Source organism: Rhamphochromis longiceps, linkage group LG23, assembly GCF_057381845.1.
Source record: "Rhamphochromis longiceps isolate RC_006_pf linkage group LG23, R_longiceps_female_GT1.1, whole genome shotgun sequence".
Classification (NCBI taxonomy): domain Eukaryota; kingdom Metazoa; phylum Chordata; class Actinopteri; order Cichliformes; family Cichlidae; genus Rhamphochromis; species Rhamphochromis longiceps.
Window position 1 is genome coordinate 11,883,072 of NC_140578.1, and position 25,011 is coordinate 11,908,082.

At 42.5% G+C, this 25,011-nt stretch overlaps 1 protein-coding gene across 3 annotated transcripts; it reads left to right on the top strand.

The window, feature by feature from the left end:
- Positions 1 to 24,732, top strand: tcf3b (transcription factor 3b). 3 transcript variants are annotated; one of them, XM_085397455.1, is made up of 21 exons: positions 1 to 554; positions 3,351 to 3,447; positions 5,309 to 5,381; positions 10,068 to 10,141; positions 10,765 to 10,837; positions 11,367 to 11,407; positions 11,605 to 11,737; positions 12,222 to 12,268; positions 16,063 to 16,159; positions 16,243 to 16,343; positions 16,603 to 16,696; positions 16,823 to 16,881; positions 17,455 to 17,530; positions 17,982 to 18,043; positions 18,204 to 18,401; positions 19,124 to 19,235; positions 19,381 to 19,528; positions 19,796 to 19,849; positions 20,919 to 21,148; positions 21,243 to 21,394; positions 21,526 to 24,732. In XM_085397455.1, exons 2-20 carry the CDS (start codon positions 3,373 to 3,375, stop codon positions 21,386 to 21,388), a joined length of 1,893 nt encoding a protein of 630 aa, XP_085253581.1. In that variant the 5' UTR covers positions 1 to 554; positions 3,351 to 3,372; the 3' UTR covers positions 21,389 to 21,394; positions 21,526 to 24,732. The 3 variants fall into 3 exon arrangements, with proteins under 3 accessions (XP_085253581.1, XP_085253582.1, XP_085253583.1); XM_085397456.1 differs by having other exon boundaries at positions 19,127 to 19,235; XM_085397457.1 differs by lacking the exon at positions 3,351 to 3,447.
- The last annotated feature ends 279 nt before the right edge of the window (positions 24,733 to 25,011 follow it).

Genomic DNA, 25,011 nt, shown 5'->3' on the forward strand with positions numbered 1-25,011 from the left:
TTCTTACGATAGCCTTCCGCTGGGTACGCTAGTGCTCGTAGCGCTCCCGTATTTTGAGGCTTACAGATACCGGAGCCCAAACCAAGCGTCGCGGGTACAGGTTTCCCGTGTTTCGAGTACCGGAAAACGTTGAGTGTGTATTTTCCCCCTCTGAAAAACAGCCCATCTCCGAAAGGCGTTTGAAATCGGACACCGCTGGCGTTGAGGCCGTCACGTTTGTGCGGAGGGATACGTTGTTGCGTCTGACAATGTGGACGGAGGTGGTGAAGATGTCTACGAGAAGAATGAAATCATCTCAGTTGTAACAACAAAAAAGGAAGACGTGAGATTAGTTACTATAATAGATTTGTTTGCACACAGACTTGTTACAGAGAGGCAAACACGTGGGCGCTGTGTGGAAAAAACAGGCTTCCCGGGACAAAAGGAAGACATCTACTGTGCTCCAATGCGTTTCATGCACTGAGGTCGAAATACTCTTGAAGTTTTATGTTTTTCTCCTTGCGAGTCTCCGCTTTTCTTTTTACTCTTGGATACCAGACACACGGGGAGGAGAGGTAAAAAAAAACACACTCTGTACACTTCGTGTTTCGGGGGAAGTTGCACGAATTCGACGGCTTTCATTGACGCGTATTTTGACGCCTGCAAATTGTCGAAAAGTTTTCGGGAATGTGTGGTTAAAGCGGGGGGATGTAAGTTTTTGTCTGGTTTGAGGTGGCGAGCCAAGTGTGTGATGGTCTCCGCATCGACCACAGAGAGAAGGAAATTACTCCTTTGTTCTGCAAAAAGAGCCCGTTAACGTTAAATGTTCGAGCTGCCCGACGAGCCTCGGTTTGTTTTTTTTGTTTTTTCCACCGTGTGCCTTAGCCGCTTTAGCTCCGAGCCACCGAGGGAAAATATAAAATCTTTACGTTGTCCAGCATTTTGGCTGAACTTTGTGATGCGTACCGACGTGTGTTTTCCAAACAGGCCGGGAAAAACTTTCCATAAAATCCCTTTGGTAGCCCTTTAAACATTCCTTTATGGAAGTGTCTGGCCACCAGCTAGACTTATTTTATTGCACATTTGGCAGGAAATTCCTCATGCTCCCACCCCCACCGTCTCTTCCACTCTGCTCCCTCATAATGCACGATTGGACCCTAATAACATGCGAAAGAAAGAGCTTTAGTATCTGTTGCATGAAGTTTGGAGCCTCGCTCCTGTTCTGGGCGGTCAGGGCCGTGGTACTTGTTTTACACACTGATTAGACGTGTAGTTTGTTGGTCTTGTGGACGATGTCACCGCGGATCAGAATAAGCCGTGAGTGGGTTTAGCTGACAGTAAAAAAAAAAAAAAAAAAAAAAAGAAAGAAAGGAAAAAAAGAGAGGGGGGGGGGGGGGGGGGAAGGTTGGTCCCTGGATATGGCCTAGCGGATCTGATCAAATAATGTGCAGCCTGCATCCTGTGGTGCACATGTTCTCTGGCATTGTTGTAAAACTATTCCTATTAACGTGTTTATGGCGTGAGGCCCCAACATCCGTTACTTTCATGCAGTGTTTGAATCAACAGTAGAACATGCTCATTGTGTTCTTGTAGTAATAGCATTGTTATAAACATGTTATAGCCTTCCCCCCTTTATTTTTATTTTTTTGTTTTTTAACAGCAGGCTGGATTGGACACAACCTCAAATGCTTGTTTCTTGGCTAAGTAACAGGGACCTAATTTGGCCTATCATTGTGTTTGAAAGCCAAAAACTCGGGAAGCTATCTAAACCCAACTCGTTAGGGTTTATTATAAAGTTTAAGTGGTGATTTGTTTTCGGTTTGGCTCAGTGTTTTGTGATAACTGGAAGTGCAGTGTCCTTTTGTGGAGAGTGACCTGCCTTCTCTGCCTTGTGTGGGTGACAAAGACCCCCAATGTGCTTTCTTCAAATATTGATCCAGCACTAGCTGAAGATGCCATTTTGTTAACATTAAGCCCCTCCATGTGCTCTGCTCCATTTAACTCTGTGCTAAAGTTATTTTTTTTAGCAGCGTGTGTGTGTGTGTGTGTGTGTGTGTGCATGGCAGATTTTCCTTTTGTAGGGCGTCTTATTCTAAAAGTTTGGGATGGCAATGACAGCCATATTTCTAGCCTATTTACACTTGGGGCAGTGTTTTGTGTATGCTCACTTCCTTTCCTCGTCCCAAGGTTAAATTAGTCTCACTTGTTCTGCCTTCTCTGTACTGGGACAGCAGTGTTTGGCTACCTTTGAAATAACTTTTCTCGTGTATGCAGACAAAGGATTTAGTTAGACTTTTTATTTCTTAAGAAAACTCCAAATTTGCCCCGTGTTTACATCACACACTTGCATTTCTCCAGGATGTGCATCTTTCTTGTTTTTGTTTTGTTTGTTTTGTTTGGGGTTTTTTTTTTGTTATTATTTATAACATCTGTTTATGCTAGTGCTGAATTGGAAAAGAGGCTGTAAAAGTACACCACCTGTTGGTGTCCAAGTGCTTCTGTTCTTCCAGTTGCTTCCCTTACCCCCAGTTTCCCTGTGAGGCGTAGAGAAACACCGCTCGGCATCAGAGAGCGGCCCTCAGGCTTGCGTTGGAATGCAAAACACTGGGTAAATCCAGTCTTCGTGCTCACTGTGTCATTTGACAAGGTCCTTTCTGAGTTGACATATGGTAATTTGGTAATGACGTGTTTGCATACAGTCATTAGCTCTGCTTTTCACCCCTATTTCCTTGGGCTAACAATAGTCCCAATTATGTCTGTAATTGTAAATTCTTTTATGTAGCAATGATCGACATATGGCTGTGTTATTTGCCAGGGTTGCGTAAAATGAAAGACTTTTTTTTTTTTTTTTTTTTAAAGTCATTACTTAGAAGTGATTTGACTGAAGGCAGAGTATTCATCACTTCATGGCGGTGTCTCCTCCACTGCCTGGATGGGAAGGCAATGTCTGAGGGGAAATTTGCATTTTTAAGTAGACCTGCCTATGGTGTGTAGTGGTCAGTAGGTTTGTGTTGTCCTTTTTGCTGTAGCTAGCCCATGTTTCATTGAGTTATTTCCCAAATATGCAACATTTAAATAAGACCTGCATATAATTTTCATATTTGGGGAACTTTTTGAATTAAAAAAAAAAAAAAAGGTCATGAGAAAATTACTTTTAGCCAAATTGCTGACATACTGCACCCCTGCACTGGTGTCTAATGAGACAGAAAAAACCCGCCAATAAAAAAGCGTAAGCGAAGGGGGTGTGAGCTAGACAAAGTAGGATAGTTTAACTCATCCTTTGCCATCATCTCTGTTTAAGAGGAACATGTAACTTCTTTTTGTGTTTGCTAGCGCCATTAAAATCCTGTATCTGCAAATTTCTCTCGTAGGGTTTATTAGAAACTGAAGGGTATGAACGAACAGCAGCAAAGAATGGCTGCAGTGGAAACTGACAAGGAACTCAGCGACCTCCTGGATTTCAGCGCGGTAAGAGAGCGGGCTCTGGGTGGCAGTGGTAGGTGGGTGGCTATGGGAGGAGGAGAGTGCGATACAGGTCTGGGCATAGGCGGAGGTCAGAGGGATGTGGGATAAAGACCAAGGGGGGGGAAAAAAAAGCTTAACGTTACAAATAGAAATGTTAAAATCTCTGTATAACGGCCTCTCTGTCAGATCAAGATATTTCATTCTTGGCATCAGAGTAGTGCAGGTAAAAGTCATGCTGTACTCCAGGTGATGGGTGAGAATAAAGTCACACTTTAGGCTACCCAATTACTGAGGTGATGCAGAGATATAGGTTACGAGGAAGTTGATCGTCCTGCCGTCAAACAGAATCCACTTTAAAATGTAAATATTGAGTCAGGAGCAGCTACAGGAAACGGTACAAATAATCTCACTGCTGTTTGTGTTGTGAGGAGGTTCTTAGGGGGAAATATTGTGATAGAAGACCGTGGCTGAGCAGACAGCTTCCACCTTTCTTATTGTCACATTTTTAGTCTTTAAGATGACATTTTCACAAAGATGCTGTGAGAGCTATGCTCCAGACATTATCTACAAAGTGGATAGAGGAATTCTGTTGAGCTTTATTTACCCGCGTTTCAGTTTATTGTGAAGCTTTTTTTCAGCTGACATAAACATCATGGAGCCCCGGTGGAGCTGTGTTAGATTTTTCTTTTCTCCTCAATAACCCAAATAGCTGGCGAGGCTAAGTTGCAAGCCCTGGATAATTATTATATGCAAAGAATAATCGGTAATTCCAAACTCCGACTCTCAGTGAGCTGTCGTTAGCAGACGTAATGTCCTATGAGATTTTTTTCTTTTTTCTTTTTTTCCCCCAAAGTTGAATTGATGTTGTTTTGCTACGGCAGAGAACAACAGAAATGTATTTTGTGTGCATATGTTATTAGTAAAGCACCATTATAATGCTGTTTGTTGCAGTTAGCTGCTTTGTTTGTGCTAGAGTTCAAAGAAACTTAGCCTATGTTCTGAGCAGGGCTTTGTCGCAGGTTTCATTGTTAGTCACTTGGGTTTGTTAGGAAAGCCCAGATTGATCAGCTGCCAATTTGTATCAGCAGATGTTTTGTTTAAATATGACATTGATAATTGGGTGAGAAACTGTTGAACGTTACACAAACGAATTTCCTCCTCTTTGTTTATTTGTTGTCTGCTCATAGGAAAGCAAGTGAGATTGGCCGTGTCATAAAGAAAACTAAATGTGTATTAGGCAGTTAAACGTAATGGAAGAAAAGATGGTCTTTTAATCAGAATCTTTGGCTATGTCATACATTTAAAAAGGAAAAAAAATCACGTGCGGCAATGGAAGATTGTGTTATTCTGTCCTAGTTACAGGCATGTTTGGTTTGTACAGCAGACTTTGGCCGTGTCACTGAAAGATGGTCCTGTGGTAAAACCCAGAGTGGCTTGCTGACATTATTAACACACGTCAGTTACGTCATTATAGTTTCATTTCAAAGGGCAGTATTTTGTATTGTTTGGGGTCTAACTTAATTAGACTGTTTTATGCGTTGTTTGCCATAGAATAAAACTTCACTTATGTTTAAAATCAATATTTATAACTTGATAGATTTTTAGGTTTTTCTGTTGATGCTGAAAGTTATAGATGGTTAAATCGAGTTTTTTGTTTTGTTTTTTAAAATCCCCTTTATATCTCACTTTAGACTCATCCAAATCTGAAATGCCTGTAAGGTGGAGGGGGTGGGGAGGGGTACTCACAACTGAACGATGTGTTTGTGTGTGTGATGTGATGTTAGCCATTAGTGAAAATAGGATGTGTGAAGTGTGCCATCATTTTCCTTGTTACTTATGGTATCTCACTGCTTTTGTCTTGTAGATGTTCGCGCCTCCAGTAGCCAATGGGAAAAACAGAACGATGACACTCGCCAGCTCTCAGTTTGGTGGATCAGGTAAGCTTTTCGGCTTGATCTCACTGCATTTTTCTTAAACTGTATTAGTTTTGATTCGTGCACCGTTCTTAATCTTACCACTCGTTTTTTTAAATTGACATTACGGTGGCTGAATGTGGGATTTGACACGGCAACATTAAGCAAATTTGCTGTTAAATCGGTGCTCTTTAACGGTATTATAAATGTAAAACTGGAGTAACGGGAAAAAGAGTTTTTCTTTGTAATTTACAGATGACATAATGGAGCACACACATTAAAGGTCAACCCTCTGAGGTGACGAAAATTTCTAACCTAACCTTTGTGGTATTTATCGTGCAGACAGTTTCAGTTTTATTTACCGATGTTTTGAGATCTTTTCCACTTCCTTCGTATAGGTAAATTTTATTTGTGGTGCATGCTGCTCTACAGAATTTCATTTGAGACTGTAGCTATATTTTCAGAACTGACGTCCCCCCCCCCCCCCCCCCTCTCTCTAATCCACAGACTGAATAGTTTTCATTGGATCAGCCTTCTGCCAAAGAAAAATGTATAGCAAAGTGTTTGTGGTTATATCTGTTTACATGTATTACACTGAGTAATGTAATGGAAGCAGTCCCAGGAAAAAAAAAAAGATGCTCACTGAAACCCTGCAGCCTGTTCTATGTCTGTTTATCCATTTTCGTATTTGTTTCAGTTTTAAAGGTGAAACTATCCGCAATTAAACCACTCAAGCACCTGAAGGCTTTGAGTAAGCTTTTTTCTCTTCCTGAAGGTTATTAGTAAGTCATGTTACTTTCATTACTCTGTCACCCTGCCAACCTGGTGTGTGAAATCGAGTCACACTCCCCAGTGTTCCCCAGAGTGAGAACTTGGCCACTGAGGAACAAAGGCAAAGAAGGGGGCTTATGGACTTGAAACGACTCCCCCACCCTGAAGTGTAAAACACTCCTCCCCCAACACAGCACAGGGCTCTTACCCCCACTGATCTGCAGGAAATGGCTTGAATCTGAGACAATGTCCCTCACCCCCAGCTTGCAGCCTCTTAAACTGGCCCAGCATGCAGAGAGTGGCCAGAGTGGGAGAGAGAGCTTGTTGAATAGAGGGATCAGCCTGTGGAAGGCAGGATTCTGTTTGTTTCTATTACAGCAGGCAATTACTAAGCAGTGAGGAGTTAATTCCTCACCCCTCCCCACGTCCCAAAGTGTGACCCTCGGTCATTGAAACCCATTTTAATGTGATACTTAAAGCTGCCACCTTTAACATTTTGGAGATCGGCAGGTACCCTCTAATGGCACTAGAAAGCCAAAAAGCTAATGTGCAAATTCCAGCCTAAGAGGTTCTCGTAGATCTGTGTCGTGTTATAACACGCACAGTGCACCGACTACAACGCGACTATACGAGGAAACATGTTATTAAAACTACAGCATTAAATGAATGTGCGTTATTTGTAGGTGGAATGGGTACATGTGGCGTTTAGTTGTCTCTTTTTGTTTTGTTTTTGAAGCTTAGCCACTGTAAGGGAAACAGTGGGCCAGGAAACCGACTTATTTTCTAAATGATGTCCATTAAACCACAACGCCTATCTATGACGTCACCTCGGCGGCTTGTCTATTCAGGGATCCAGCAGCGCGGGAACGGCCGCAAGTAGCCCAGTGGCCCACCAGACCACCTCTATTCATCAGCACAAAAGTGCTCAGAGGGGTGCTAATTGCATTAGGCGTCCTCCCTTCCTCAGTGGCCTGTGTGTGTGTGTGGGTGGCTGGGTGTGGGTGTGTCGAGGAGAGTAGAGTGGATGTTAGAGGAAAGAGGAGAGGATTGGCAAGAAGTGTGGGATGTTTAAGAAGTAGGGGAGGCAGAGTGTGACGGTGTGGTGGGAGCTGGCCAAGCCCACAAGCCTTCAGGCAGGCGTCCCCTCTGTCACCTCTGCAGCTGCTGGCAACGTCTCCAACCCCCTTCACACACACACACAAACACAAATACAGGGGACGTGACAAGCTCGCTTTCCTCAGATCACAACAAACAATTGTCACATGTAGCCTCTCTAGGCGGCTAACTGGCTAGCTTTGCATTTACCTTTTGCACCTCAACTTGTCCGCCTGCACACAGCTGCAGGACTGTCGCGTACTGTAGTTTTCTGTACTTTACTTTGTCGCAGCAGGAAAATCGAAGCCCTCAGAAAGGGGAAATCTCAAAGGCGAGTGGCTTCCTCCTTCAGCTAAATTAAATGTTTTCAGAGCTCGCAGCTCTTAGAAAGTTTGTGGCTCAGTGAATAAATATTTTTCTGGGCTCTGCTTGTGAGTCAGTATTTGCCTTGCTATGTTGAGTACATTTGCACTGGTCATGCCAAAATCTAGATGGACGTGATAGAAATCCAGAGAACCTGTCGTTTTCATGCTAAACCTTCGACTTATTAATGATAATCCAGACTAATTGTGTGTTTAGTGGTAGTATTATTTGCTTACTGAAAGAAATTGAAGTAAGTAAGTGCAAGTTTAAATAATTTTGATGGCTTATTTTTTCAAAAGTAAAGTAGTAATGGTCACATTGCCTTTCTAGACTGAAAATGGTTGAAGTTTGATTAGAGATTAGATGCATTAATTGGCATGAGCTTCATTTCTTAAGTACTCTGTTGCTGTCCTTGTGTAACGTTGGAAGGCCTTGTCAGTGTAAACGCTGAGAGGAGACGCCAATGTAAGGGTTTAGTCAGAACTGTTTTCATCGTCATTTTCTTTCAATTAGAAATTTTATGTTTTTAAAAAGGTGAATAATTAAATAATATATTACTGATGTACTTCAGTGGGACTTTTTGTCATTATTAGTGATTACAAATACCACTATAGAAACACTGAAAAGTATTCTTCTGGCAAAATGATAAAATGCAGCACAAACAAACGGCGTGCTGTCAAAGAACGTAAGGAAATGTGTGAGCACTGCTACCCAGTAGCATTATCATGACTACGTGATGTCATGATGATCAATTACAGCAACAGCTGATAACAGTTGATAGCTACTATGTTCACTGTTTGTTTTTGTGCTGGACGTAAAAATATTTATGGCAGCATGTGGAGCAGCACAATAGCACCTATAATGTAATACACGGTTTATTCTAATTCTAATTTAGTACCACTGAAATTTTGTTTGACATGAAACGTGACAGGAGATTAACAACAATAGGAAGATCTCTCTTCTGGCGTTGCTGGGCTCTCCTAGGCGTCAGTGTCACCTCGGCAGCTCTCCACCTTTGTTTAATTGCCTCCGAGTTAATTACTCCACTAAGTGTGAAACAACGTTGTCAGACTTCTCCTGCACAGCCGTGCTTTCGCTTCATCCTCTGCACCCCCGTTGTCCAAATGGAGGCTTCACAGGCGGATGAGTGGGGTATTGAAAATAGCTGCGAAGATGAAGTTACTCTCTCAACTCTGTGCAGAGTGCAGGTTATTGTCGACAGCGGCGATGCGTAAATGTGTGTCACCAGTTACTTTTCTGTATTTGTGAAAATACTCATGGTCTAACAGCAGTTTTGGATGACGCTAGAGTGTCTTGAAGTGGAAAAGAGAAGTTTGAATGAAAATTTGCAAGGCTAAAAGCAGACATTGTTGAGTCCTCTCATCTAGACTAGATTTTTGTCTCACTAATTTGGTACTACTTCTGCTGGCATGGAGCTTTGGCTTAAGTGTCTCCATTCAAAGTCTGTCATCTTTATTTAGCGGTGAGCTCATTGCTGACGTCCTGTGCCATCGGACATGGTTGACGGTGGAGCTGCGCTTTAGTAGTGCCATGGCCTTTCGGCACAGCCGATCTTTTCGGATGCCCTCTCCTAGCGGCTCGCCTGATTCTCCATGCCACTGGCATCGGCTCCATAGATCACGGCTGTCGCAGCGTGTGTAGGTGCTTGCACCGCTCTGTTAGTCTCATCACTCATTCTCGCTCGTCAGCCGGGCTGCTGATCTCACCCAGACCCCTCTCACTCTTGTCTCTCTCTCTCCCCCCCCCCCCCCCCCCCCCCTCGTCCCCTTGCTTTCTCCTTCCACTCGCTCGCTCTCTTTTGCTTTCTCACACACATTTTTTTTAATTAGGCAAAAAAAAAATCAAAGACGAAATATGAATATTCATAAGGAAACCGCATTAATATGCACAATTATGCAAATCAGCATGCAATTAAGCCTTGTGTCTCCAGAGAGCCTGGATAGCATTAGTGCATAAGACAGGGAGAAGGGGATGATGGGGGTATTTTGGAGTTTTCTGCTCCACCAGTCTTTTGGCTGTGTTTTCTTTGTGCTCCGCATCGGCTTTTTCTTTACCTAAAAAATAGCATTTCAATTTTTGGCACCACACATTGTTTGTCAAATTGACTGGGTGGAATTTAAATGTGGTTTAGATGACATGTTACTCTCTCAACAATTGGATTACATTAGAATGCTAATGGTAAACGTCCTGTTATTTAGTGAGCATAAAAAACAGCATGTATCCTACGTGTATCTTTGGAAAACGTTTAACATAACAGAGAATTTGCTTTGATCAGTGTGAATTCTTTGGCTTCCTTATGAAATGCCGATTGTGGCCACTTATAGTCAAAACCGTTCATGTCTGTAATAATGCACATTAAAGTGGTTTAAGGTTCTTCCCTTGGACTGCTCACTTCTTCTAGTATCTAGTTTGTTTGGACTAATGCCGTTCCTCCCTACCTTTCATTGTGTGTCTCTGCAGCAATAGACGAGCGTAGCGGCTCTGGGTCTTGGGGCTCCGCGGAACAGAACAGCCCCTCGTTCAGCCAAGGACGGGTAAGCTCCAAATGCATACACTCGGCCTCTTCAGTCGCTCATGACTTTAAGTTTGCAAAGCTTTAACACCAGATGCCACGACACTGTCACTCACTCACATTCAGTTAACCGCTGCGCCATAGATGAAAACACAAACGTCCTATCCCCCAACCACAACTACAGCTTAGTACTTTTCTCATCTGTGTGCCATATGCAATTTGAAGCTGTAGTTTTACGTTCTACCTAATAACTTTGGCCCAGGATCCTGCATTGGCAAGCTCTCTGGTAGCCCAAACCTCTGTCGAAGCCCACCGGTAATTGCAAGCTTCACATCTACCATAACTGTCTTGGCACAACTCTGTGTAAATACAAGGAACAGGGGGGTGAAATGGATGCAGCAAGCTTTGATTACCACAAGTTGATAATTAAGAAAGTTGGTTTGATTCCCTCGAGCTGATGCAGATTTGTTTGGCATGGATCCTGTTAGACAGAAAAGCAGAGGGAGGGTAAGCGCTAAGCCACGCAGGGGTGCTAAAAAGATGTAGCTGGCCATGTAAGCGTGTTAGTCTATATGCCTGAGGTTAGTGTCTGCCATCCTTGGCCTTTTATGGTTAGTCGTCTTATGTGTGCCATTGTTCCCACAGGGTTATGGAGAAGGATCCCACTACAGTGAGCACGAAGCCTTGTCCTCTCCATTCATCAGTTCAGGGATTGCTGGTATGTTCTGCTTCCTTTAAGTAAACTTTGATACATGTGACTTTTATCTGTTTAAGTTTTAGCACTTGAGTCGTATCAGTTTACAAAATATAAAAACGTCATCCTTGGTACCAGATGAATGTTGCCTTGTCAAACGCCAGCTTTAAGAAACTGATGGAGACCGATTGGACAGTCGTGCATATATTTATGACCATAGAGCTGTCTTCTGGATGGCAGAATGTGTATGTATATGCATATGTTTATATCTGTGTGTGAGTGCGTGTGTGTGTGTGTGTGTGCTCATTCGTTGAGTGTTGGGGATGTTGGGGTATTGAAGCAGAAACCTTCCCTAGGGTTTTGTCTGGCGGGCGGCTTTATGCAGCTGAGCGTACTGAGGGGAAAAAAAGGGAGGGCATCTCTGGACTTTTTGTACTTTAGAAAAACCTACTTTTCATTTGTATTAGCACAGTCCATTGCGTCTTAATCTGCGTATACAGCTCAGGGTTTCACTTGAATTAATGTTTAAATGTCCATCATGTTCACCTCACAGGTAAAAATGAGAGACCACCGTATTCTTCGTTTGGAAACCAGGTATGTTTAACCGCGAGGATACATGTGTGACCTAATTTCATGTAGTTTGCCTGTGTGTAAGACGCCCCGTATTTTCAGTTCTCTTTTCATGTCGGGCACTTTGAATTGACAACGGTCTTGGTTTCTTAGAAAAGAAACCATGCTTTCCCACGCTTCTGTGTGGCTTATTAGTAAATCTTCTCTCTGTCCTCCCCTAGCCTGGTTTTCTTCCTAGCGACATTGCGATGCCCAGCCCAGATGCCATGTCACCCTCTGGTCTGAAGTCTGGCTCTCAGTTTTATCCTTCATATCCTAACAACCCCAGGAGAAGGCCGCCTGAAGGAGCCATAGGTACGTCATGGGGCATGCAGTGTGGCTACTAAGTACTTATTTTTTGTATGTGTGTCGTTCAGGATTAATTCATTTGCTGATTATTTATTGACCATTTAACTGCGTTATGTTCGGTAGCTCCAAAAATGGTGAAAACTGTCCATTACAATGACCCGTAGCCCAAAGTGACGTTTAAAATGTGTCGTCAGATCATTGGGACCAAAACGGTTTTCTCTTTGTCGTTCTGTTGAACATAAATCTAAATACAAAGCTACAGTGTATGCACACGAATGCACTTTGGCATTTCATTCAAACTGATGCGCGTACAGAGCGGCAAGCACTTGCTGCATCTTGGTTTTTTTTTTTTTGTTTTTTTAATTATTTTTATTTTCTGGTCTAGCTTTAAAAATACAAACATGCTAACATGACATGTACCCTCACTTAGTCCGTATTTGTGTTCCTGCCTCTTAAACATTTTCTGTATGTCTCTGCTGCCTGTATGTAGAAACCCAGCCAAAGAAGATTCGGAAACCCCCTGGCCTGCCGTCCTCGGTAAGAGCTTATTTCTGCTCGTCTACACCGCTCGCAGCCAGTCCCTTCTCTCGCCGTCTCTCTCTCTCTCTCTCTCTGCACACACACACTGCTGTCCTCGCTCTGCTTGAACAGTTCTGTGACAGACAGGGGTAAAGACCCTCTGCTCAGTCAGACTCTTAGCGAGCTGACAGTTAGGCAACTCAGGCCCCAGTAAACATCATCACTGTGGTTGTCTGTATAGTCAAGTGGTTTCAAGTGGTTTTCTGGGTTGATTGTCATGTAGTCAAGTAATTTTGCAGGCTTTTAGGTGCTTTGTTGATGTCTACATACCTTTTTCTGTAGCCTAGATTGAATGATACACTTTGATAGAACACGTGGTTCGCGGTTTGCTGACGCACAAATTGCACAAGGTTTGGGTCTCAAGTCTTGTTTTCTGATGTAGTTCAAGGTTTCATTGGTTTTATCGAGCTCAAAGTCAAACAAATATCCGTAAAATATTGTGAATTTGTCTTTTTTTTTTTTTTTTTGCACCTTTTATAGTGTGCAAACAGGTAGATGTATAGCTAATTATGTAATTATAATAATTCTGTCCAAAGTTTGAATTCTTTACATGACAGTGTCTATGTTTTAGTTCCTCAATGCTGGGCTACTTGTAACGTTTGAGCCTGGGAAAACAAAACAAAAAGGATGAAGTTGTGTTTACATTTCTTGTTTGAACATATTTAAAACTGAGAAATTGTTGCTCGAAGGTAAAGAAGTGTCTCGCAGGGCCCAGACTGTACTGTCACATTATAAGAGTTGGCAGCTGCTGATGCAGCTGATGTGAGGATGATGGCAGCCAACCATAGCTGGAGATACTAGTCATTGTTACATGTTTGAATATACAGTCAGTGAATGCTGACAAAGAATTTTCTCAGCATGTGCTGCTGTTACTCAGACTAGGAATCTTTTTCATTATGTGTCTTGTGCAGTGATTGCAGGTTATTTAAACTCAGAAACCTGGTCGTGTGTGGCTTGCCTGTGTTGCTGTTGACTCTGTCTTGATGTCTAAGCTGCTGGTGGATCATCAATATAAAATGTTGCCACTGCACAAGCGTCTTCTGACTTCGAAGATGAACATATCCTATGCTATGAACACAAGCAGAAGAAAAGATTAAAATCAATTTCTCAAACATTTTTAGCCATCTTTGCCCTATTTTGTTTGTTTTTAAAATAATCTTATTGTATGTTGCGTAGATTTTTATTCAGGCGTTCACTCAGACCAAGGCTGATAGCGTTACACGCATAAAGAAGGCACATTCAAAGGCTTGCATGTCTGACAGGGTCCATACAAGACGTCTTGAAGTGTAGTCTGACAGGAAATTCAGGGAGACTTGAACAGAGCTGCGTTTTGACTCTTAAGTTGACTTACAGTCTGTGCATTGATTAGATTGGTGTTTATCAGATTGACTCTGAGTGTAACTATGGGAACAGATCAAAGTTGAACTCGGCGAACTCTGTGCTTAGCCAGATTTTTTTTGATTTCTTGTTTGTTTATGAAATTTGCGTCTGCTGCCATCTCCCACCTGTGGGTGTTGTCGCATTGAAGTGGCTGCCGAAACCTCTACGTGCAGACAGGCTTCGCCAAAGCGACTACATCACAGAGATGGAGTGTCAACGCTCTGTCTGGTCGAGGCCCTCTCTCTCTCTCTTCCCACTCTCTCACTGTCTGAACCTCAGTCAGTCCCCGCAGCGTGAACGATGGCTGCGTGGTTTTAGTGCGAATGATGAGACTTCTGTGTGTGAACCCCCCTCCCCCACCTCACCCAGCCCTCTGCCTACGCCTCACCACATGATGGCCTGGGTGGGCCTCCCCCTGTGAGTGACCCAGTTGTGAGGCGCAGTGCTTGTGAGGCCTCTTAGCCCCGTGTCTGAGCCCAGATTAATGATAGCTGGTGATGATCCTGTGGTCTTTCCTTCTTCCCACACTCCTCTCTTGCCGCTGTTTTATTTATTTATTTGTTTTTTTTTTAAACCACCTCATCAGCATATTCTACTTTTCTTTATCCACTTGAGTTTCAGAAATCGTTTTGCTTTGTAAACGCCATATCTCAATTGCCCTCGAGCTAGCTGACTTCAGTTTCCCAGCGTTACCTGCGCACAAGATCCTCTAACCGTGCAAATCGTACGCCTCTTTTCATGTGCAACAAACAAAAAACATGGAGGAGCCTCTCTTCTGCCCCCTAGTTGTCCAGTATACTAACCACAAACCCCTGTGGTTGAATAAAGCGCTCTGAGGTTAGTTTGATGTTAATCTTCATCTACTCCCCACCCCTTGCCACAAGCCGCTTTTTTTTTTTTTTTTATATATATGTGTGTGTGTGTTTTTTTTGTTTTTGCTTTTTTTTTCTCTCTCTCCTCCTGGTGTAGAGACCTTTACACGGTCATAACCTGAATTACATTAAACCCCTATTAGTTGAGGATTTTACCCTAGCAATCCCTTTCTTCCTGAGAATACAATTATCCAGCAGCACTAGTCATTGTGTAGTCCTGTGTTCCCATCTAGAGCGGCAGGATTCACTCGACATTGTTCCCCGTGAAAGAACAACTCAAAGCCTATTGTTAAATGAAGCCATCTCCATCATGTTTTCCCCTGAATTAACCGTGATCATTTTAAATCCCCTGTTTCCTTCACACTCCCCTGGCCATATCAAGCTTTGTTTAAGTCATTTAGATTACCTTCTCCTGTCCCCCTCAACACCCCTTATCTCTCTACCCATTTCATAAATCATCAGGGCCTTCATTTTTTCCCCCCTCAGTCCTCCCCCTTGCCCCTTAACCACCCCCTACCCACTGCAATCTCTCCCTCTTTCTCTCTCCCTCTCTCTCTGTCTTGCTGACTGGATCCCAGCCCCCATCTCTCTCCCTCTCTTCTCTCCCTCTCCTCAGCCCAGCTGCCTGTGGAGTTGGATGTGGTCCAGGAACAGGCAGATGGCTCTGTAATTAGAAGTGCATCTCTCCATTCCCTTTCCACTTCTCCCTGTTAAATCAAATTACAGAAAAAATCCCTTCTCTGGATTAGCATTCTTTGCAGCATAGCCTCCATTCTCTTTCTCTCTCCCTCTGTCTGCATGTAGTACAGAGGAGGAGAGGAAAAGGAGGACTCAGTGGTGGCTGATAGTCTGGAAACTGAAGGCGTCTCATGTCCGTCTTCTGTTGCTGTGTTCGGAGGCCTAGCATCAGTGGTCGTTTGCAATATTTAGGAACAATGTGCAGTTGAATTCTTTAAGGTGCAAGTATTTAAAATGTCTACAATATTAACCAGAGCTGTTCTTTGTCATTTTCAATCCTCTGACGCTCTAGTGCGAGTTTGAGGACATAGCTTTTGGATTGTGCATGGATGGGTGTGTTGGCTCACTGAATGCATGGTATGTGTGCGAGCTGATACCGAGTGTGTTATAGGGAGGGGCTGCAGGCCAGGCAGTGCGATGTCACTGGGGTCCTAGGAGCTAGAGAGGAAGTGCTCACTGTGCACTGGGATCTAAGCCGTCGCTGTGCCCAGCATGCCATGGCCACTGTGTTCTCCTCCACGGGCGAGGAGCCGGCCTTCCTCCTCCACCGTTGGCAGACTCCCTCTTGCCATCTTGTGGTCACTTGGCGCTAGTGTAATTAAATGGTTATCCATAGCAAAGACGAGATGGATCAATGCCACAGTACTTCATCTTTCGTGATGGCTCAGGATTCATAGTAAACCGCTAACACACATGAACGCTGGTGTGTATTGTAGTGTTGTATAACCGTAGTCCAACTGTTTGTCACGTCTCTTTGTTTAGGTGTATGCTTCCACATCTGGTGACGAGTATACCAGAGAAAATGGGGGATATCCTGGTGCTAAGCCTGGAGTCTACCCTACCTCTTTTTACTTGCAAGGTAACCTTTCATAAAATATTACTATTGCCCTGTAATCTTCTTTGAACTGTTTTCATATTAATTCCAAACATTTTTTTTCTTAGATGACCCCTGGTCATCTTCTGGCTACTCTGCCATGCTGGGTAATTCCCCTCACATTGGACAACCAGGCTCCTTTTCTGCAATCAATCCACAGGACAGGATGGTGAGTAGAAATGGCCTCAATCCCATGCTGATGGTTGATGTTGTGGTAACATCCACATAACAACATGTAACAACAGTATAAGTCATCGTGGTTTATTTTAAACGTGCTGTTAATTGTTTGGGTACGGCATGTTGAACATCCATTCTCAAGGCGCCAAGTACACGATGCAGATTGGGTTATTTTTTTTCTGTGAACGGCTTTTGTGCTTTATGACGCTACCTGTATCCCAGAAACATCACCCCTGCCTCTGTCCCCACAGAACTATCCTCTGCACAGCAGCGAGGTCAACGGCTTCCACTCGGCCCCGACCACCTACAACCACACGCCCACCATCAACGGAGAAGGCATAATGGGTAAAGAACCTTTGAAAAGAGCGCGTCGCAAACTTCTCCGTCACTGGTTCGACGGCTACGTGGTCAGACTGAGTTGTTTTTTCAGATTAACAAGTCATCTGACTCGCATTTATTTTATCTCTGCAGCCAACCGAGGCACCACAGCTGGCAGTTCAGGAGATGAAATTGGAAAGGCTCTTGCCTCAGTGAGTTCTTTTCTCTCTGTTTGTTGCTTTAAATTAGTGCTGGGCAATAAAACACTTTAAATAATTTTCCCGAGAGTTTTATATCCTCTAACGAAGTGAAAATCAGCAGTGATGGTAAATTCTGTTGGAGACATGAGTGGAAATTCAGCTCGGGGAGTGTCTGAAAATGGCAAAAATGTTAGTTAGATGGTGTAGGATTATTTTGGATATAAAGAGTTTTATCCTAAACAGATTGATTGTTTAAAAAAAAAAAAATATCCTGAAGGGGGAGTGAAAAACCAAAACAGCTGTTTTTTGGCTTCAAGTGGCATAGTTAAATTTTTATAAACCCTTCTTGAATCAGTTGTTTTGCTGTTCTGCTTACAATAACCTGGGTCCTTAAGCATTTCCAAGGTCATGACAATAAGAAATATCTAACCATTAGATATTTAATGTTATTTATTTTTGTTTACTTTTATTTTTTAGAAGAAGGTTTAGACATTAAAAGATGTATGGACATGTTTACCTATGAGTATTTTTACCTTTTGAACCCAGGAGATTGAATTTGAAGTTTTTATCTGCTCATACTTTCAGATTTACCCATCGGACCACAACAGTAATAATTTCTCCTCAGCTCCATCTACTCCTGGATCTCCTCAGGCCATCGCAGGTACATTCTCTCATACGGTGTTAGTACTTCAAAAAACTCACAATAAAAGATAATCTAATTAAAATGACAGATGTTTAAGTTTATCCTTTTTTGAAATATGTGGAAAATTTGTATCAGTTCCGCATTGTGCTGATGAACCTCAAGGCTGTGTAGATTTAGCAAATCAAAAGGTTGGTAAACTGAGTTAAGGTGGTTTTATCTCTGCCGTGCAACCACAGATTTGGTTAATGAATCAGCGTGAACTGGACAGTACCTTAATGAGTACAGTTCATTTCACTTGTTCAGTCTGACCCGATTGCATTTTTGTCATCGAAGAATGAGTGTGTTGAACTTGAGTGAATGTTTTCTTGTGCGTTTTTAATGTTATTCAGCAGAAAAACGTGTCTGCAGTGCCACCTGGTGAAAAGTTGAGAAATGCTACTTAACCGACACCCAATATTTCTCCCTGCAGGACCTCAGTCTCAGTGGCAAAGACCAACCACACCCAACTATGAAGGGCCACCACATGCACTGGTATGCCAAAATATTTCTCTGCTTCATCAATCGTAATTAAAAACCTAACGTTGCCGGTATGGGTGTGTTCTTCTAGCCTTTGTATGCCGTTACTTGTTTTAATAGTTGATGTCCCACCTTCATCTTGACAGCTTAGCACATCTTTCATGTATTTATACAGCAGAGTAAAATGGAGGATCGCTTGGAAGAGGCCATCCACGTGCTCCGTAGCCACGCTGTGGGCCAGGGCCCCGGCTTAGAGGGCGCCCACTCTGACATGCACAGCCTGCTGTCTTCAGTACACAACGGGGGCCTCGGAGGCCTCTCTCCGGCTTTCCCCAATGCAAGTCTTGCCCTCAGCAACAGACATCCCGCAATGGTGAGTCACCTGCTCTGTTCAACATGTTTTCTTTTGTTTTTAAGAGAGGTGTGGGCTCGTGATGCTGCTTTTAAACACAAAGCAGACAAAAGTCCTCGTCTAAGCATTGGCGCGGTCTACGTTTTCATTCATAGAGATTCAAATTGGGTACGCTCCTGAAGAGGCTTGTCAGTGTCGAGGTTTAAACGAACATGCTCCGGTTTTTAAAACATGTTAGAAAACTGAGACGTGGGAAATGATTTACAATTAGGGGAAAGTTTGTTGTGTGTTTAATTTTATGATGCACAACAAATTGTCCTTTTGAACAGATAAATATTTTCTATTTTCCAAGAAAGGATTTGGATTAAATGGGGGGGAAAAATCAGTCAGAAAAATTAGTCTGGGTTTTATCTCCACCAGAAACAAAAAACCATCACAGTGGTGATGCTTTGTGCCATCTGCTGGCCAAACGGTGTACAGCAAGAGTTCATTTTATATACTTTGTCTCCGAGTTATGTCAAACCAGTTCCAAAAAATATTAGCAAATAAGTTTGTTTTTTATTATTAATGTCAAAAAGTATTCAGTTATTTTCAATATATGTCATGTCAGTTTTGGGTTGGTTTTTTTTTTTTTTTTTTTTTTCCCCTGGATTTCGGTTGGGGGGGGGGCTTTGTAGTCTGTGTATCAGCTTTGCTCGATCTGTCCTCGTGAGTCTATCGTGACCGTTCTCCACCTTTACCAGCAGGGTGGGAAACATGAGGAGCCCACAGGTCTTCCTCCCAGCAGCACTCTCCTTCACGGTCATCACGCATCTGGACCCACACCAGCAGTAAGCCAGCCAGAAGGCTTTACCAGTAAGTTTGATTAATGATTATTAATTATAAAAATGTCTATTTTACATGTACACAGATTTCTTTTGGACTTCATCAGCTTCCCCGGTGCTGTATGCACTCCTGAAACTGAAAATATTAAAGCTTCGCGCACTGTGTTTGTCCGTAGGTCTCCCGGGTGGTTTGGCTCGTTCCTCACACTCCTCCAGCAGCTCAGATATCAAAAGAGAAGACAAGGAGGACGATGAAAATTCATCTGTTGCAGACAAGTCAGAGGAGGAAAAGAAAGACACCAAAGCGGCACGCAGTCGAACAAGGTAAGGTCCTTGCACGTTTAGTCTTTTCACCTCAAACTTTAAAAACTTTGAGCCTGATTTTTACAGAATTAAACTATTACTTTGTCAAACAAAGGTGAGGATCGTTTTGTCACTAAAAGAATATAAAGGGAGTCAGCTGTCACTTTTATACAAGTTTAATTCATCTCAGGCATTTCTTCTTTCCTGTGTTTCCCAGTGATTGCCTAGGCTCTGTTAGGTTTTTAACGATGTCAAACTCCCCCTTCTCCCTTCATGTCACATTTTCAGAAAGGAGGCGTTGACCCTCCAGATGCTCTCTGGCCTTTCAGACCAGAAAGATGAGTAAGTTTCTCCAATAGAGAATCAATTTCTAATGCTTTGTGGGCTCTTGCCAGGCACCACTGAGCAAACAAATGCCGCTGGAGCTGATGTCTAAACGATCTCTGCTCGACAGAGTCGTCACAGTATTTCTCATTCTGAACTTTGCTACTCATTAGTCACCATTTCTGCACAGTTACCACCTGGAAGTTTTGAAATTTGAACCCAAAATGCTTTTTAGACTACAAACAAATGCAAGGATGAAACAATAGACATTTATCCCAAGTCCAGCATCACAGTAATGAACAACGCTGCACAAAATCCTAAGAAGTTCGGGGTTGTAAAGGTGAAGGCTAAAGCTGCTTACCATGCTTAGCTTCTTACAAGACATAGATTTTAAATCTGCTAACACTTCACACACAGCAGATAATGTTTTTCTAATTGAACTTGTGTGGGATAAGCATTTTAATTAAATGATCATATGAACTGCTTCTTCAGCAGTGTTGGGAATTGTTTCTTTTAAAATGAACTTTTGTATTATGAGGTTAGAGCCCTTTACTAAGGTGCATTTGCAGGATCAAAAAGAAAAAAGGCCTTGTGATTCTTTGCACCTGTTGGTTATGTTGTCCAGAGGCCGTTAGTCTGTACACAGTTTGCATTTTGCATTTGTTTGTTTTTTGCCCCTTTTTTTCCCTCCACAAATTCAAAGTGATGCAAATAATTCCACAATGTAAATAGTGTTCTTCCTCATTCACATATAAACTGCTGGCTTATAATGCAACTCAAGTGTTGCATTACAAGACACATGTTGCCCCCAGCACTTTTCTTCAGTAATGTTTTCCCAGCACTTTAACAAGTCTGCTTAACCCTCTGGAGGCAGGCGTTGCCGATTTGCAACAGTTAAAAACTAACAACCCGATTACCCCACATACATATTTTATGAGTTTTTTTTACTCAGAAGTACCACTGCAGGACTTGGATGTGCATTAGCAACAGAAAGTTTAATTTGAGCCTGAGAGGGTTAAAACTGTGAACTGGTAGAATGAGCACTTTTGTTTTGTAGTTTCATCCTTTCATTTTTGCTTGAAACCAGTCAGGAAGACGATGAGGACCTTCCCCCCGAGGTGAAGATGGAGCGCGAGAGGGAACGACGAGTGGCTAACAATGCCCGTGAGCGCCTTAGGGTACGGGACATCAACGAGGCATTTAAGGAGCTTGGGAGGATGTGCCAGCTGCACCTCAGCCACGACAAACCTCAGACCAAACTTCTCATCCTTCACCAAGCTGTTAATGTCATCCTCAATTTAGAACAACAAGTCAGAGGTCAGTTTGCATGTACTCTTATGGATGAAAATCCCAGCTTTGTGGACCTCTGTCGAGGACTAAGAAGGCTCATTTCTGTGTTCATCTTTCTCAGAGCGTAACCTAAACCCAAAGGCAGCGTGTTTAAAACGCCGCGAGGAAGAGAAGGTGTCTGGGGTGGTGGGTGAAGCACCCATGCAGCTCTCAGGAGGCCATCCTAGCATGGGTGGAGATGGCCACAATCCAGTTGGCCACATGTAACACCAGGTAGGCCCAAAAGACTCGTGTTAGAATTTAACCTACTTGCAAGTATACAATACCCGCAGTCATATTCTATCATTTGTGTGTTTTGCAGGAATGTCGTTGCATTATGTCATTGTGCTCCTTCCTTTTTCCAGATCTGGTGGTGTTTTTCTGGCTGTCAGAGGATGTGGCCTTAACAGATTTCTTCCACCCGTTATTCTCAAGTGTGTATGTGTGTGTGTGTGTGTGTGTGTGAGAGAGCGTGTGTATGTGGACATGTCTGTGTATTGTCCGTTCAAATTTCAAGATGCACACTCGTACACACATGCATACTGCCAAAACTGACACAGCCTGTTTGTCGCACTCCCAACCATGACTACAAGCTCAAATGTGAAGAACTGCCTTTTTTTTTTTTTTTTTTTTTTTTTTAATTACATGTAAACTTTTTTTCTTTTCTTTTTTTCCTGGTTTCCACATGATGATGATGATGATGGAACACAGGAGTACTATTTTTATTTTTTTGTCCTGCCACACATTGGGGCTTCACACACTGCCGAGAGGTGCTCTGGTGGGAGTGGGGGGGAGAAGAGAGAGAGAGACCTAAACAAATGATTTGAATCAAGGATTTGTGCCTAATTGTTACATGTTTTCTATTTGACATTTAAGCAAATTGCTTTACATGTGAGGAACATTTATTGTGAGGGATTGCTTATGTGTATGAGCAATTATTTTTAATGTATGTCATTCCCAGCGTGATGGTACAGTCTTACATATGTTATGTAACCAAGCCCATAGTTGAAGTTGAACTGTCAAAATTATTTTCTGTGTGTGTGTGTGTGTGTGTGTGTGTGTGTGGAGGTTGGGGAAAAGGTCACAAGGCAAAGGTCACAGTTTTGACAGTTGAAACGCAGCTTGAAGCATGAAAGACGGAACTCTGACTTAGAGACAGTCTCTGGCCGGAGCCCGGTCACATCACACGAGGCATCTGGAGACTTGGAATTGAAGACTTCTCCCTTGAAGACGATAATCTATCCAAGTGGGAGAATCTGTCAACAAAACAAAACTGTTCTTCCTGTTTGTTGACCACAAATTCAAGTGTTACTCCAGTAGTTGCTTGTTATCGATCCAGGTTTTTGTACCGCTTTATGTACTAAAGCATCCACAGACGAAAGCACAGTCATGTAGTTTTAGGCTGGACTTTGAGTGTTGACCTGTTTCACGTTTCAGTCCCTGTGAAAGTCTGTATGAAAGCCATTTGAATTACTCGCTGAGTGAACAGCGCCCTTTAGTGCTGTATCTTTGAAGTGGTTTTGATGGTGCCAACAGACTTAACGGCTCGAATATTTCCCCTTAATTGAAGTTCAGCAAAAGGAGAAAAACAAAAATTACAAAAAAAAAAATTTAAAAAGAAAATCTGGGTTTCTACAACGGAGGGATCTCATCAGTCCACGGGCGTTAAAGCAGACGAGCTTCTGTGTAACCGAAGCTTTGTTTCCTAAATGAGCATTCCCACTGAACTGCAGCCCTTCACCTTTCTCCTGAGTAAGTGTGTTTTCACGTTTCTTACCGAGAGAAGTGTGATGTGTAAATTCACTTCATACATTATTCTGTTTCATTTTTCAAAATTAAATATATATAAAAATATATATTTTTTGTTAGTCTATACATTGTAGATTTTTTACATAAATGGCAATATTAGTTTGAAGTTTAGAGTGTATTGTAGATGAGCTGTATAAGGGGATATTTGACATTTAATTCATAATTGAACTGGGATGGCGGTGGAAAAGGGTTGACGGGATGACAAATGGAAAATGTTAAAAGCGTTTGGTGTGTCCTTTTATTCCAGTTTTAGTTGTGAAGCGTCTCATCAGCTACCCAAGAGAATTCTTTCTGTCCATTTGGGAGCGCGTGGGCAGAATCGGTGCCACGGACCTGCTGAGGCATTCTGACCCCAGCAGGGGGCGCTGGAGAAAAATGGGGGAGGGGATTTTTGTCTCTAACAGTAATTATGCAACTGGTTTTTGAATGTAGCTACCATACAAATGTGGATCGCCTTCATTTTCAAAGTTGTGTTCCTGGGTTTTGTCAGTACCGTGTAATAGTTTTCACTTCACTCTTCTTTGTTTCTGATGTCTGTCCTCAATCGAGCGGCGCTTGGCGTGCAGCTCGCTGTTCAACTTCCTGCTCGTTTATTTTGGAGGCAGATGCCCGTGTTTGGGTGTAAGGTTAAGGGCAATATGGAGAACAAAAACAGTGTTATTGTGATGTTATTCCCATGTCATGTCATGTTGTGAATGGCTTCTTTTTACCAACATGTAATCACAAATGGGAGGTGGAGCATTTTGTGTGTTTAATTTCTACAAAAAGAGATGAAGAAAAAGACCTATACAAATCAATAGTGTGGCCTTTTCATTCTCAAGACTTAAGATGTCATGATGGGAGAGTGATGCCTTATCAGTGCCTGAACTTGTATTTTATTTTATTTTTTTCATTTAAGACAGTTTTTATTTTGTGAACCATATCATTTCATTTATCATGGAGATTAAAGAGGTACTTGTTCATTCCCCCACCCTCCCTTCTCCTAATGCTTTTTTCAGTTTTCAGGAAGAAGTTTAAATGGTATAAAGAGATTTTTCTTTCAGTGTATCTAGTTAAAATAAATAAATGTTACATAGATCTTGTTTAGTTTTTATTCCTCTTTTTTTCCCCTGAAATATTCAACTGGATTGTCCAATCTGCTGTGTTAGTGAAGGTCACGGGTCCAGGTCCTGAGTTTTCTGTCTGTCCTGTATTGCTAAAGCGTGGCAGGGTTCAAGAGGTGCTGCTTCTGACTCTGCTTGTCTGCCTTTGATGCACAGAAACCTGTTTCGGTATGTGCTGCATGGTGTCGGCGTGGACAGTTTATTTTCAGGTGTAAAGACTTTCTGCATTGTGGCGTCCAAGCCCTTCGCTGCAGTGACTTTCAGTATGTGTCGTCACTAGTGACAATTTTAAACCCCAACCTTTCACTCTTCCAGCTCTTTGATGGTGTTGATGGAGACTCTTGGGACATCCTTGATCACTTAAGTCAAAAAGTTGTGTTTTGAAGTTTTGTCTATTGTCACATGATCAATCTGTGTACTGGATACTGCGATGGCAATTCCAAGAGAAGAATCGGATTAGATGTAAATTAGTATTCCCTGGGCTGGACTTCTGTGGCGGGGGGAGCTTTTTCTTTCTTGTTTGAAGTCTTGATATAGACACAGTTTGAAATCTGACAAACAAACAGCCACCCCAGTCACTGCAGGAGCTTGTAAATGTTTCAGCTGATGGGCTTGGACTTGTTTTGTTCACACGAGAGCATAATTAAAAACTTTCTTTCGACAGTTTTGTCACATCTTTGTTGAAATAAAAGGGGGTTGGACCATTGAGTGTTAACGACATTCACAGGCACAGAGCTTGACATCTTGGAGCAAGGACACTGTTGACTGCTGGTCCTCAGAGCGCCTGACTCAGCCTGTCTCTCTCTTACATATATATATTTACATATATAAATATATATAGTTGAGAACTGTCCTGTAAATAACAGTAATGTAGCAATAAATGTGCCATTTTAATAACAGATTATACCTTTTCCAATGTCTGGCTTTTGAATATTGTAT